At 37.1% G+C, this 16,789-nt stretch overlaps 1 protein-coding gene across 1 annotated transcript in view; it reads right to left on the reverse strand.

The window, feature by feature from the left end:
- The window catches only part of LOC140166988 (uncharacterized), a 113,980-nt gene that overhangs the window by 94,641 nt on the left and 2,550 nt on the right, over positions 1-16,789 (reverse strand). Inside the window, exons 2-3 of the mRNA XM_072190470.1 lie at positions 2,207-2,368; positions 513-678 (exon numbers count right to left, since the gene is read on the reverse strand). Coding sequence (XP_072046571.1) covers positions 513-678; positions 2,207-2,368 — 328 coding nt within the window. The remainder of the gene's footprint in view (positions 1-512; positions 679-2,206; positions 2,369-16,789) is intronic.

The following is a 16,789-nucleotide window of genomic DNA, read 5'->3' on the forward strand; positions in this document are numbered from 1 at the left end:
CGCTTTTGAAATAATTTCTCCAGTAAGCGATCAGCGGAATCAATCGACCATGGATGCGGCAACCCAGGTCTGCAAAAAGGGAAGCTCAAGTGGGGTGTGACATGGATTGTACAATAGTTGCGTGAATGGCAATAATTGCGGTAATCGGCTTAAAATCCGCGAGCCATCTCCTCTTTTCTCATCTTCTCTGGTTAGTCCTAACTGGCAATAAAAGAAAAAATTCACTATTTTACTAATTTCTTGAAAAAAGAGCCTGCAAAAAAAATAGACTGCATAAACTGAAATTAGTCTTGGTACAAGTCTTTGGGCTTGATTATAACAGCATACAAAAAACACACTAAAAACACATGTTTTTGGCCCTTATTTCCAAAAATTGACCAAACATTAAAACCTGACTTGACTTCTATTGCCAGTTAGGACTACCTAAAGGATTAGGATTAAGCTATGTTTTATTTGGCAAAACAGGATAATATTTTTAATCCAAAAAATATAGGGGTAGTGTAATAACTTACCTGATGTAGTGACAGCAGGTGTCAATTTTGGAAGGGAGTATAATTCAAACTCATTATTAGTTCCAGACTTAGACACGCTGTATACCACTACAAAGAATGACATGTTGTCAGGTAGTCCTTCAAAAGTGTATTCTGTGGGTGGTGTTGTAACCTGGTCACCCACAATCTGATAGAGAAGAAAAACACCAAGACACTTTATTGGCTATCCCATTTGAAATCCACACTCCCCCTGTGGAAGATTTAGCTAAAGTCTTCCACAGAGGGAGTAAGAGTTTTGAATAGAATACACAATTGGGTATCTTCCATTTGAAATTCTTACTCCAGTTGTGGAAGATAAAGGTAAAGCCATAATACAGGGGGAGTATGGATTTCAAAATGATTAACGCTGACCAATTACATTTGAAAAACATCCTCCCCCCATGGAACACATTTCCAAAATCTTCCACAGGGGTAGTGTGGATTTTAAATGGAATAGCCCATTGGCTATCCCATTTGAAATCAATACTGCTGTGGAAGATTTAAGAAAAGTCTTCCACAGAGGGAATTGGTAGAGTGTTAATTACAATGTGATTAATGGTGTACAAAACACATCAAGGATCAAAGGTGATACAAGAGGATACCTAGAATATATAAAAATATAAAGATTCGAGCCAGGTATACCAACTTAACATGGGGAGCAAGAAAAAGACAAGATAAAAACTAATGCAGTATGTAAACCATGGTGGTGTACACAGACACTGCACTACTAAAAATCCAAAACCGCAGAGATAAAAAGTAAACAAAAATACAAATAGCTTTGAGCAGATAAACTGCCCTTCTTAAGGGACAAACAACAAAAATATAGCCTATACCGTATTCATTCCATTAACCGCCCATGTCCCTATAAGCGCCCACCCACCAACTTTACTACACATGATCCTCCATCAGGTACAGGATCCAGCTACACATGAACATGGAACCATCTACACATAAAATCCTGGGTGGTTAATGGAATGAATATGGTACAGCAAATGATTGAATCTAGATACAAATAGGAAGCAAGGATAACAATATTAATCAAATTATAGCAAATAATTAAACCAAGCTAGCTCTTTCTGTAGAGATGCTCTATTTTGGCTCTGCAGTTTTGATATTTTGCTTGCTACCTGGGTTTAATTATTTGCTATAATTTCTTATAATTAAGAATGTTCTCTGTATTGGAGCGTTTTCATTTTTGATCACTGCATGGCCAAAACTGCCGCAGCTTTTACCTTTTTGCTTATAACTCAAGAACGGTACATGTATATCATCAGAGGCACAAGAGGAACAATATGAACTTAGTATAGTCTTAAACAAAATTTGAGCCAAGTTTGAAATTTGACCCTTTGTGTTGACCTTTAATTGACCCTTACACCCTTAGAGCCACTTTTTAATTTTGGCAACATATCAAATCTGGTAAAAGACACCCTTACCACTTCAAAACAATAGGTGACTTCAAATCCGAGAGGAGTGCAAATATCACTAGGCCCGTACCCCAACTAAATAAACTGCCCGACCCCAACTAAATGTTGGGGTACGGGCAGGTTAAGTACGAGCTAACTATCATTAGGTCATAGTGGATAGTTGCAAATACACCAAATAGTTAAGACTATGACTATATAGTCAAATTCATTGTGCAAAAACATGTGAAACCATTCACTAAAATGCTCACATACCTTGGTTTCCACCAGGGTAGTACCACTCCATAATTCCAACAGGTAACATTCCGCAGTTGTACTTGAGCTTGGTGCAACCCAGTTGACCTTGAAGCCCATTGAGGTCACATCTTGTGTTACCAGATTTTGTACACTAAAATCCACTGGTACACAGTGTGTTGGCTGTAATGGGAAGCAAATAAATAGATATATATAAATCATTCATTATTTCATGCTTTAAATTTGTTTAAACATATTCCGTTGAATTGCCTATAATTTGTTGCTTGATTGCTCTTGTTTGGAACAGGGTTGGCAATTTCACACAAAATACTAGGTGGGAAATACCGGAAATTTTGTAGGAAAAAAAAGTTTGTCTCAGGACCGTTTGGCTAAAAAGCTGTGCTATGCTCTTTTTTTTAGAAACCAGGCTATATCCTATGCAATTTTTTTTTTGCAATCCTGTTTTAGGGGCTTTTTTTATTTAGTAAGTACGCTATGTCGCTACCCAAGTTACATGCCTTACGAAAACGTAGTTCTAATCTAACTATTCTAACCGTCACTTCCTTAACCCCTAATCTATGTTAACTAAACCCTGACCTAAAACTAAAAATATGCTAAATAATTCAAACCCTATTAATAATTCAAACCCTTAAAAACTTGCAAAGTTCTGAAAATCACAATCTCATGGTGCGCTGTGCCACGACAATGCAATGTTGTGGGAAATGTCAATGGTGCAAAATTCAGCACTCCAAATGTTACTAATTTGTAACTAATTTACCACTATTTTTTTTTTTTTTTTTGCTCTGCACTTTTTCAAACCATCAGATAAAAATTGGGTCCAACAATTCACAACTTCTGTTGGCAAAAAACATTTCTGCCGGTACATTTACAAGTTTTGTTCAAATTTATGACATTCTGCACATATCAAGTAACAATTACAATGCATATTCAGTATGTTCATTGTTGTTTCAAAGACTTCATTTGCTTCGCAGACTTCAAGTGTTAACAGAAAATTTGTGTATCTTTGACCAAATTATACACAGGTTGTTCCGAAAATAATAAGTTTTCTGACGTGAAACAGTAAGAAAACACATTTGACCCCATGCCTATATTGGGTCAGTGTTTTCCAGGGTGTTTCCATGGCTGTGTGACAGCTTCGTTGACCAATGAGAGTTGCCCTTGTCAGCGTTAGGTCACCATCGTAGGCAATTTGATTTCATTAAATACCAGATGGTTACCAGACTAGACAAAAATTTTAATTTTAATTTGATACACAGGTTGTTCCAAAAATAAAGTGACGTGAATCAACTTAGTCAATCATAACCTTACTTCCGTGTATGTTGTACCTGTATAAAAGCCAAGATCAGCAACAAGTGTGAAAAAAGTAAATAACTAGATGTGTCTCATGCAGTGATTATATCATAGTGATTATTGCTTTGTTGTTTCTTCCAAGCATTACATAAATTTTTCATCACCTTGCACACAATGTGAAACTTAAGAAGCTGACATTTTAGGAATGGTTTCTGCTTATTCCTACATATGTATTACATACAAAATACACTTTAATCACACAGTAGTCGCGGAAAAAATAATAGAAATTGGAATGTAAACCGAAAATAGTCTCCAGGATTCAACGTAAAAGAAAACAAACGCACATTGGACTTTGCAGAACCACCATTCCACCAAGTATTTCTATTTTCTAAACAAATCACAATATAATGGCGAGTTATTATAGATGGCTTCTTGTGTACCCTAAGCAGGTATATACATGTACACATGTAGGGTAATGAGTTAGAGGTAAATATATGATTGATACTACAGTATTTAGCAAAGACCCTCAGCACTGCCCATGCCCAATTTGCAGGACTAGCATTGTGTGACACCAGGCACTGTTTACAGCATTTGAAGTGGGGCTCTGAGTGTCTTAAGTGAATCACATCATCATCACATCCACCTCATTCCCTGAACAAGCTGTGTACATGTAGCATTGTGTGACACAGGCGGGACCTAGTATATAAATATTGACTGCTATATGGGGTGGGCATGTTAAGATTATAGGCCCAAGGACAAGGTGATCTCAAAACTGCGCCTCGGGTCATAGCATGGTTTTGAGATCACCACGGGCCTATAATTTTAACACATTATATATAGTATTCGGCAAGGTTCTTCATGCAGTGGTGTCCAACTGCTCTTCCTGATTATCTTGTAACAGGAACTAGGTCATGCTTGATAGGCGAATGAGCTGTGATGATGTGATTCAAAAAACCAATATCAGAACCCCACTTCTGTGTTTGCGCTATACATTGTATACTGCCAGATTGGTAGACCGCTGAAGAACCTTGCTGAAAACTAAGCCGTCGTAGAGTTTAACTGATACCTGGAAATGACTCTTTATGTAGCCAAATTCTGCAGACTAAACAACTATTTGTTCATTGACTTGACTAGTATCCTAGGACCCTGCATGAGTGGTCAAGGAGAGCAATTACATTGATCAGTTTAAATCACTTGTAGCTACTTGTAAAGTGATCTTTCAGCAAACTCACTTTATAATAGATTTCATATTGATCTGATCTTCTTGAGTGGATTTCAGACTTTTACTGTATTGCAGCCTAATCACTGAACTCCTCATATACGTCTAGCCCTCTTCTTTTGTTCCATTATCTATTGTATTTCTTTTGTTCAAAGTCTGGTCAACTGTCGATTATATCAAGTAATGTGGACAGGTCAAGATAATCTGGACAGGTCAAGATAATCTGGACAGGTCAAGATAATCTTGGTCAGGTCAATAAATTTTGAACAGGAGAAGTACATGTTCATATTTAGAAACACTGGCCACATTATTTGACTTTCTGGACATTTCAACAAACTTAAAATGCATCAAGTTTAATATATTTTACACGATCAGCATAAATTATTATGCAAGTTTATGCATATTAGATTTAAATGAAGATGATAAACAATACTTGTGTGTATTGAATGACACCAAGAACACCTTTATTGAATAATGCAAATTAGTTTGTATTATGTCTCTTAAAGCCTGTATAATTAGGACGAGGATGTCAATCTACCTTTGTCCCCCTCTCCCAACTAACGATATTCCGACAAAGTAGGTAACAAAACAAGAGCCATGAGGTCTTACAAATTAAGTTCAACCAAGGATATCATTGCACCTAAAATGCAGTACATTACAGGCCACAAGACTAGATGTAGAAAAACTACAACAATCTGCGGCCTAACCCCAACCAAAATAGGTCGAGGAGGGTACCCAGAAATATGCGTTGATTTGGTTCAGGACATTTGTTCTATAAGTATATTAAAGACAAATATAAATTCTATGGTGTTAAATGAGTTACCGTCATGTCTAGGTACAACACACCCACTTTGGTAATTTGACCTTTGAACTATTTACATATTCATTATTGATATTACGAATATGTATAAAGAATTAATAAGGCTATCGAGTGGGACAGGACCACAAGTGAATTGAATAGAATCTCCTGTTAAAATCAATGCTGTATTGATTTGATTAAATCACTTGCAATTGACACTAGATAAGACTCATAGACTCAATCGCAGGACACACGGGAAGAATATTACACTGTCTCGGTGTGTTTTTATTTTTGGAAAACCCTAAACTTACACAAGATAATCATATCAGCTTTTCCAGTTTGTCTTTTGGAAAATGAATAAACCATAACAACAAATTCGTTTATTTTGGCTCATCAGATATGTAAGATAAACTGTTCAAAACAGACCATTACCATAGATAATCGGTTGTCTTGTTGAGGTATGGTTGCATGTTGAAGGCTCTCGACCCCTTCGGGTCTCGCCTTCCGAGCGACTCACATGCTCACCATACCTCAACAAGACACCGATTATCTATGGTAATGGTCTGTTTCTCACCCTTTATCTACTACATAATGGTTCTCAAGCAAGCATTACTTGTTATAATCCTTTTGGGCCTATATGTGATCAACCAGCATGATAACTTGCCTGCATGTTGTACCATAGACAAGGCCTACTGCATTAAAGTGCCTGTCATACGTTGGTAAAACAATGTGCCTATCTCAAAACTAGAATCAGCTACTACTCAAACTCATCTGCTACGTTTCATGACCAAATACTGAGAGCTGGTGATGCAGACACAAACCCAGGGCCAGTTAACCATGATCATCAAATAGTCTCACCTAAAGACCACATAAATCATACTTACACACGTGATCAACTTTTTGAAATTGGAAACTCTTACAAAACTACCGCATTGGCTCCAAATGCCTGGTCCCATATTGTTAATTTAGGTATTAAACAGCCGACCCTCTTCTACTCATAGGGGTGTTCGGGGAGGGGTGCGCAAACATACAAGCCCAGTATCCAGACCATTCATGGTGCCCCTGAACAATGATGAATCCTTGGATAATGCTCCAAATATAGAACATGAGCAACAAATTCCAGTTTTGTTGTCTGCTAGACGAGAAAAAACTTCCAAACCTAGATCTGTTGACAAATCAAATCTACGGGATGTGCAACCATCTGGTAGCTTTCTTGATGTTCGAGTATGGAATGCAACCTCCGTAGGAAACAAGACTAACTATATTTGTGACTATGTCCTGGAAGGGGATGTTGACATTCTCTTTCTGGTAGAAACCTGGCTTTTCAGTGAAGAATACGCTATAATTCAAGAACTTAAACCAATGGGATACTCATTTCTGAACTTTTCAAGAGGAAGTAAGACAAGGGGTGGAGGAATAGGCATTTTGTATAAATCGACTCTCAATCTTACTAAATTACAGTAACTGATTGGGATACTAAATTATTTGAACATTGTTGTGTAACAGACTTACAGTCTGGACTTCGGTTTATATGTATTTATAGACCACCTCCTTCAGTTGTAAACAAATATCGTACATCTGATTTCATCAATGAATTTGACAACTTTATTAATGATGTCACCACTATGCCAAACAAGTTGTTGATTTTGGGTGATTTTAACATTCATGTTAATATTCCTACTAAGTCTGAAGTTCAAATTTCCAAAATTCTCTGTCTACTGCTGGGTTTCAGCAACATATATCTTGTCCTACCCATGAGTCAGGTAATACTCTTGATCTCCTAATATCAAGGGCTGATGATAATATTGTTGTAAACTATAGTGTTAAAGAATCTCTTCTATCTAAACATCATTTTGTTAAATGTACCCTGAGATATAAAAACCATCTCCCAAAAGGTGACCAGTACTCAAGAGATTTCCGCACACTTGATGATCAGGCTTTTAGACAAGATCTTGACAAAGCTCTAAATGATATTCCTGATTCTGTTGATCATGTTAATGACTTGGTTTGTTATTTCTCTAAATCATGTGCACTGACTCTTGATCAACATGCTCCATTTAAAACTAAAAGTAGATCCACTCATTGTACACCACCTTGGTTTAATGAAGACATTTTTAGTGAAAGGTGTCTGCGAAGACAGCTTGAAAGGAAATGGAGAAAATCAATGCACGAGGAAGATCGTGCTAACTACCGTAACCAGCTGCATATTGTTAACACCATGATTGCTCAAGCAAAAACATCTTTCTTCAAGACCAAGGTGGTGGACGCGAATGCCAAAGATCTTTTTCGTACCATTAGCAATCTTCTCAATGGATCAACCAAACCCCTCCCTGTTCATGATTCTACCGAAGCATTGTGTAACAAGTTTGCATTTTTCTTCAAGGAAAAATTGACAAAATCCAGGATGAGTTGGAGGAAGTTGGTGCTCCCACTGAGTTAGATAGTAGCTTTTTAGACACAACAACTCATAGATCTGCCTGTTGTTGTGCCTACAATAACCCGCATTGTAAATATGTCTCTTGAATCTGGTAATTTCCCTGATTTATTTAAAAGTGCAATGGTTACTCCTATATTAAAGAAGCCTACTCTGGACCAAAACATATTTAAGAACTATAGGCCTGTTTCCAATATACCGTTTATTGCCAAAGTGATCGAGAGTGTTGTGGCATCCAAGTTTAAAGACTATTTGAGTTGCCATGGACTGAATGAATCTATGCAGTCTGCCTATCGCAAAGGGCATAGCACCGAGACAGCACTGCTGAAAGTTCATGGTGATGTCCTGTGAGCTTGATGACAACAAAATGGTGCTCTTAGTTATGCTGGATCTCACAGCAGCATTTGATACGATCGATCACAACACTCTTTTTCACAGACTAGAAACAGCTCTTGGAGTTACAGGTCCACCTCTTGCTTGGTTCCGGTCATACATATTAAATAGATACAGTCGGGTCTCTATCGATGGCCAATGCTCTAGTGACATCCCTTTAGACTGCGGAGTGCCTCAGGGTTCCATAATGGGGCCTCTGATATTTACAACATACATTCTTCCCCTTGGTAATATATTACGCAGTCACAATTTATTGTACCATATCTATGCCGATGACACTCAAATCTATATATCGTATGATCCCAGGAACCAAGCAGAATGTCTTAGTTCACTCACTTGTATTGAGAGGTGTATAACAGATATTCAAAATTGGATGACATCAAACAAATTGAAATTAAACATGGAGAAAACTGAGTTTCTGATCATTGGATCACCTCACAATTTAAGATCTCATCCTGATCTCACCCTTAACGTTGGTACTGCTGAGATTAAACCTACAAATTCCGTCCGCAATCTGGGTGTTATCATGGATTCAGATGGGTCAATGACCAGCCAGGTGGGGGGATTGTGCCGCACTCTTAACTACCAGCTAAGAAACATTGGCCGAATCAGGAAATATTTAGATGAGGACACTTGCCATCATATTATCAGGGCTCTTGTTCTATCGCCTTGACTACGGAAATTCATTGCTTGCAGGCATCACCAATGCGCAATTTGACAAACTTCAGCATATTCAAAACAAAGCTGTGCGCCTGATTTGCGGTGTTAAGAGACGTGAGCACATATCTCCCTACCTGGCGAGGCTTCATTGGCTACCTGTCCGCCAACGTGTTAATTTTAAGTTGCTTGTGTATATGTATCAATCTTTGAATGGCTCACTACCAACATACATTTTGTACCTCTCCTCCGATATTACTTTATACAACAGTCAAAGCATTTCACATCATTACCTCCGTTCATCCGTTGATCATACTAGGCTCCATATTCCCAAAACCCATCGTTCAACAGGTGACAGGGCCTTTTCCGTCATTGGACCCCGGCTATGGAACATGCTTCCTCTCTCCATCAGAGAAGCTGTTTCCCTTATTATAAAAAAAAACTTTTAAAAACACATCTTTTTATGTAAATGTAAGTTGTAATTATTTCCTTATGTATTTTTTGTTTATTTCTATTCCAGCCTTGGCTGTAGTGTGTAAAGGCGCTTTGACCTTTAATTAGATAATATGCGCGGTATAAATTGTATATGTATGTATGTATGTATGTAACTATACTAGAAATTTCAATTGATTGAACACAGCTTGACATAGCATGACAATGCTGAAGTGAATACAACCATGTCAACAAGTTGGGGTTGAAGGAGGCCCTCTATAATAAGCAATGTGGGCATACCTAACTAAGACAAACCGTTCAAACCCAAGGGAACGTCCTTTATTATTATTTACTAGTTCTTTGTTATTATATATACCTAATCCTCTTACGCCGTCATGGCAATGGATGCCTGGATGTTTATGATGGGTTTTGATCGATTAGTTGTCACTCAATTAATATTTACGTCACACCTGATATGACACCAAAGGAACGTGAAGAGAACAGAAAGTTGAGAGACGATCTTAAGGAAAGACGGCGAAATGGTGAGGATGTTGTAATACATGGAGGAAAAATAGTACCGTCCACAAGTAGCTCCTTTCGTGGCAACAAAAAAGGAGCCAGGCTCAAAGAATGGTAATTACAAAGATACTGACTTTTTACTAGCACCGGCACCATGCACCACAAGTATCATAGTATACAAATATTGACTGCTATGAGGGGCATGGTTAAGATTATAGGCCCAAGGTGATCTCAAAACCATGCTATGACCCGAGGCGCATGGATACGTGGATGTTGCGATTGCCCAGTTTGATCTGGACGCACGTGACCGGTCCATAGTTCATTTCCATGGACCGGTCCATAGTTCATTTTGCGGGCATAGTTAATTCAATGACTGCACTTTTAACCAATCAGATGACAGGAATCTATGAGGTATATAAACCTGCCTATGTCAGAAGATATTGCTGCAAGGAGAGCAAGTTTTTACCCACCTGAGTTCCAGCCAGTGTCAGATGACAGAAGAGCAGAAGGGACCAGCGGAGAAGTGAGTTTATACCAGAACTTTACGGTAAGGGGCGATGTGCAGACTGACCAACCCCTGGAAGTTCCAGGTACTAGTGACAATGATATGATGACAAGGCAGGCAAAAGTCAAGCCAAATCTTTCAAAGGAGAAAGAGAAAACTTTGTATAAAACCTGCACCCAAGCACAACAGCACAGGTACAGGAAGTACTGTACATGAAGTAAGTGATACTTCAAAGATTATGAAACTAAATAAAAGTGATATTGAAATAGACAATAAAGAACCAGAACCAGATGAGAAGTTTAGCGCTACCCAGAAAGATGGTCCTACCTTAAGAAATGATGGTTCGACTTGCAGAAATACAGGTAGTAGCAATCCTAGTTCTCTGAAATGCTTTTACACAAACGCCAGCTGTATTATGAATAAGCAGAGTGAACTACTAGTGCACATAGACAAACTTGATCCTGATGTCATCGGCATTGCAGAATCATGGTGTGGCGACTCTGTACTAGATGGAGAAGTAAATTTAAGTGGGTACAATCTTTTCAGAGAGGACAAGCCTACAACAGCAAAAGGAGGAGGCCTACTAATGTATTTCCGTGACAATCTACAAGTCTCCGAATGTCATGAGGTAGTCAGCAACAACTTTGAATCATCACTATGGTGTGATGTGAAGTTAAGTAACAGTGAAGTTCTACTTGTTGGACTTTTATCGCAGCCCAAACAGTACAGACACAAATAATGAGAAATTACTTGATCAACTGAAGAGTATTGACAATATGAGAAGAAGCCACATCCTGGTTTTCGGCAATTTTAATTTCAAAGAAATCAAGTGGACAGAAGGCTTTGTGGAAGCGAGTGACACACATCCAGCAAGTGTATTCTACGATGTTACTCAAGATCTTTATTGGATTCAGCATGTTACCAAACCAACCAGATATAGAGAGGGGCAAAGACCATCGTTGCTTGACCTTGTTTTTACAAACGAAGAACCAATGATTGATGGAGAAATAGAGGAAATACCCCCATAGGGAAAAAGCGATCATGTTGGTTTATTTTGGAATTTTACATGCCATGTTGACATACTCTGCAGGATGACAATGAGTTAAAGCCAAATTTTAACAAAGCAAACTATAATGATATGATATTACTACTAATATTATTTATCATTGTGTTTATCATCATTATTATTATTCATATAAATCTATTATTATTATTTTTATTAAAATATTATTATTTTAAAATTTATTAATTATTATTTTATTATTATCATTATTTATTGTTATTATTACTTATTATTACTAGGCCTATTATTATCATTATTTACTACCGTATAATTATTAATATTAATTATCATTATATCTTTTGTAAATTTGTAAAAATACAATTAAAAAATAGGCCTACACTGAATTCATTTTAGATTTTTTTTTTCTTTATCTTTTTATAGGCTAGGCCTTAATTTTCGTTTATTTGTACAGCTATTATTTGTTTTAATATATATATATTTTTAATTTCTTCAGGTAACTTTCATTTATTTATCATTCATGAATTAATTTAAATTTATTTAGATGATACTGTAGACTAGCATGATTTTAATTTTGTCATTTATTAAAATGACGACTTTATTTCTTTATTATTTGTTTGTTTGACCAGGTTGGTCCATATGAGGGACACATGCTAATCCATGGGAAAGCCATGGACCGTTCCAAGCTCATACAAATGCACAAGCCTGGAAAGCCACATGGTACAGGGTAATAAAGATGCATGCTGGCCCAGAAAGCTTTGAAAAACTAAGCAAGAAATGGAAGAAAATAGCAAGGAAAAAGAGAAAGTGGAGAAGGCCACTCCCAAACACAATTGTAGGCCTATAATATTACTCTTAACTTAGCCCTTACTTCATGAGAAAGGAAATTGGAATTCCAATCTCAAGCCCCGATGCAAACAAATTTTACATGATAAATCTCTGGTACCGGTACTAATAATAATATAATTCCTGTATTTTTTATTTATTTTTAAATTATAATATCATGAATGATTCATTTTCATTTATTTTTCATTTTAAATGTATTTTTATTTATTTTTAAATCTGCTAAAAAAGTGCTATCAACTTAATTAATGTCAGCTGACTGTGGGTGATGGTACTCAAGTACTTGTGGCTTTTGATACCACGGAATAATCGAAGTCAAGTGGTGACTTCCCATAAAGAGATTAATAATATAATGGACGTTCCCTTGAACGGTTTGTTAATAAGCATCATCATGTTACTGTAGTCTGTAAAGTTGTTTTCTTTAAACTTCCGTGGTCGTGCCTGTGCGTATCGCGTACACGAGCGTAAACACAATAGCAATAAACAATCATGCTGATTGGCTGATCAATGCACTTGACAACAAGTCGGCTGACCCATTGGTCTTCGGCGCGGTGCATAGTAGGCGACCTTGTCACTTCTACGCGATCGCAATTCACCAGCGAGTACCCGGACCACGGAAGTTTAAAGAAAACAACTTTACATGATGTAAGCTTACTATAAAAACTTACTTCTGTTCAGTGCAGTGCTCACGCTGCTTCTCTATTTTCGGCATGTCAAACAATGTGACTCGTCTGAATTTCACACAGATTATTTGCATGGAAAGCAAATTTAGCTTACTACATATTTCATCCATTTTCCACTTGGGAATTTTTGACAATTTAGTATATTTTCTTTCGACTGCGAAATCAGCCACTTCCATGGTTTTCAATGCACCGCGGACGTCTCAGATGGGAGACAAGCTGTTTGGGAAAGCATGTATTCCAATTTAAAGTTTTCAAAAAACGTCAACAAAAAGTTTGTAGGCCTATTTGTTTTGTAGGCCGCATTTCTTTTGCTTTCTTTTTTTTTCCCCTTCTTCTTTTTTTTAAAGCAATTGATTTTTGTTTGTTTGTTTGTTTTTCATTCAAATACGCAAAATCATCATTTGTTTAATTGAACTTGTGTGTTTGTTTAGGCCGTATAAAATTAATGTTTTGGTTCTCGTCCCCTCCCTCCTCAATTTCTGTGATTTGTCAGATTTTTTTTTTTTTTTTAGATTTTTCAATTATTTTAAGACTTTGGAATGATCTATGAATTTTTCATACATATAAATAAGTTTATTAGAGAACAAGGATCACTTCCAAGTCTTTTTGTGGTACTTTAGGGAGTTTATCCCTCAGAATAAAAAAAAAAAAAAAAAAAAAGTGCCTCATCGTTTCTTCAAGCACTGTTGGAAAAGACCGAAAACTACTGAAAATGGTGATTTTACATTGGAAAAAAAAAAAAAAAAAAAACTCCCTCCCTCATCAATTCATGAAAATCCTCTGGACGAGAACCAAAATATTAATTTTATACGGCCTTATCGAGATCGATCTAGTAATTCGTAATCAAAAGGGTAGGGCTATTAGGCCTATTATAGGGGCATATCTTAATTGTTAGGTCTACATTAGCCCGAAACTTCATGGCCCTAGTGGGACCTTCCTCACCATAGAGAAGAAGTCAGTAGCAATGGAGGTGTGATCGGGCTAGGCGGGCCTACATGTCCCGGGCTAATTGTACTCTCTAAAAGTCATTTCCCAAGATTAAAAAGTATTCGATTGCGATGATGGACATATCCAAGCTTGGATTAAAAATTCTTAATAAAAGTTGAGCTAATTTGTATCAGATTACCATTTTTTAATGATTGAAATTCAAATCCATGGATTGACTTTTTAATCTTAATTTGGATTAGTCGTGGATTAGGCCTAGTGCCTATTTTAATCCAAGATAATGCTTTTAAAATTAAAAGGTCAATCTTATGGTTTTGAATTTTAATCTATCAGATTATCTAATTTAGATAAATTGACTTTTAATCCATTAGATTAAGAATTTTTAATCTAAGATTGGATTTCTCACTCCCTCATCGCAATAGAATAGATTAACTTCTTAATCTTTAGGAATGTAGAGAGCCCGGTAAAGAGTAGGTCTATGTTAAAATATTAACGGAAAGGGTTAAGTGTTAAAAAGGTGTTGCTCAAACAGTGTTAATATAATAACACTTTCTTACTATAATCGAGTAGACTGACTGTTTATGATTTTAAAAAATCTTCCAAGTCAAAAGGCAATATTTGCCACATTATTTTGTAAACAGGTACTTCGTTTCTAGTTGTGATGACAGAACGTATCCAGGGTGTGTCTGCATGTGGATGTATTGCACTTAGCCAGTCCATGCCCCGATGATTACCAAAAGACCTCAATAAAATACCCTGTCTATATTGCTATGTATATACATGCATGCTAAATACCCTGTCTATATTGCTATGTACATGCATGCTTGACTAACTCAAATCAAAGGCGAAGTTTGCTTTGTAAATATACAGTGACTATGAACTTTATTCATTATTTTGGAACTTTGTTTCTGAAAATTGAAAACAAGTTTGAAGTTATTGGGCTTGCATTAGGCCTATATATGCGTGTCATGCGTGTGCATTTTATGTAATAATTAGGCCTATGGATATAAATTATGCATATGGCTTTCCCCGTAAGGAATAATTGATGGATTGGTGATGATTTCTTCAAACTAAAACCAAAACTGAAAGGAATTAACTCTCTGGATAAAACACTAAAATCGTCCAAATTTAAACAGACACTTTCACGGTTCAATTAAAACAGAAACTTATTTCAAAATATGATTAATTGCTGTATATTTTGAACACTGACTTTGTCTTCTCTCGTAGTCCATCACAGGGTTCGCAGGTTTTTGCCGCAGGTGGAAAACCATGGTTTTATTTACCGCGGTTTTTCCGCTTGGCAAAAACAGTTTTTGCCGGCAAAAATGGCAAAAACTAAAAAAAGTGATAAATAGTTTACTTTTTTAATCTCATAACTAATTATTAAGTAACCAAAATAATTTCCTGATTGTAATAAAGCCATGATGAGACAAAAATATGTTGAATGGTTCATTAAAAGTTGTGTGTTACTGTTTATGAGCTTTGTATACACAAAGCCCAATGGCCCGGTTATACAGATCCTTGAGGTAGGCCATACTCCAAATGTAAATCTTTAGAATAAGTACCTGATACCAGTATTCTCAATGATCTATTTATCTTCCCCGGATCTTTTTTTAAATTCCCATGATTTCCCCGACTTTTTTTTTAATTCCCCAAAGACTGTGGTAGAGACATTCACTGCTTGTTGATAATATCTGATTGGAAGCTCTTGGACGAATGTGTGCTCAGATCAGGTGTATCGATGTGGAAACTGTGCGCATGATGGTTTATAAGAGAATCGTTTTGTACATAAACCTTTCCATATGTTTGAACAACTGGAAGGAGACTTTGAGCAAACTGGAAGGACACTTTGAGGAAAATGGAAGGACACTTTGAGGAAAATGGAAGGAGACTTTGAGCAAACTGGAAGGACACTTTGAGAACGGGAAGGACACTTTGAGGAAACTGGAAGGACACTTTGAGCAAACTGGAAGGACACTTTGAGCAAACTGGAAAGACACTTTGAGCAAACTGGAAGGACACTTTGAGCAAACTGGAGGACACTTTGAGCAAACTGGAAGGACACTTTGAGCAAATTGGAAGAACACTTTGAGCAAACTGGAAGGACACTTTGAACAAACTGGAGGACACTTTGAGGAAACTGGAAGGACACTTTGAGCAAACTGGAAAGGGCACTTTGAGCAAACTGGAAGGACACTTTGAGCAAACTGGAAGGACACTTTAAGCAAACTGGTAGGACACTTTGAGCAAACTGGAGGACACTTTGAGCAAACTGGAAGGACACTTTGAGCAAACTGGAAAGGACACTTGAGCAAACTGGAAGGACACTTTGAGCAAACTGGAAAGACACTTTGAGCAAACTGGAAAGGACACTTTGAGCAAACTGGAAGGACACTTTGAGCAAACTGGAAGGACACTTTGAGCAAACTGGAAAGGACACTTTGAGCAAACTGGAAGGACACTTTGAGCAAACTGGAGGGCTTTGAGCAAACTGGAAGGACACTTTGAGCAAACTGGAAAGGACACTTTGAGCAAACTGGAAGGACACTTTGAGCAAACTGGAAAGACACTTTGAGCAAACTGGAAAGGACCCTTTGAGCAAACTGGAAGGACACTTTGAGCAAACTGGAGGACACTTTGAGCAAATTGGAAGGACACTTTGAGCAAACTGGAAGGACACGTTGAGGAAAATCAAAGCAGACTTTGAGGAAAATGGAAGGACACTTTGAGCAAACTGGATTGACACTTTGAGCAAACTGGAAGGACACTTTGAGCAAACTGGAAGGACACTTTGAGCAAACTGGAAGGACACTTTAAGCAAACTGGAAGGACACTTTGAGTAA

Source organism: Amphiura filiformis, chromosome 12 (assembly GCF_039555335.1).
Source record: "Amphiura filiformis chromosome 12, Afil_fr2py, whole genome shotgun sequence".
NCBI classification, from domain to species: Eukaryota; Metazoa; Echinodermata; class Ophiuroidea; order Amphilepidida; family Amphiuridae; genus Amphiura; species Amphiura filiformis.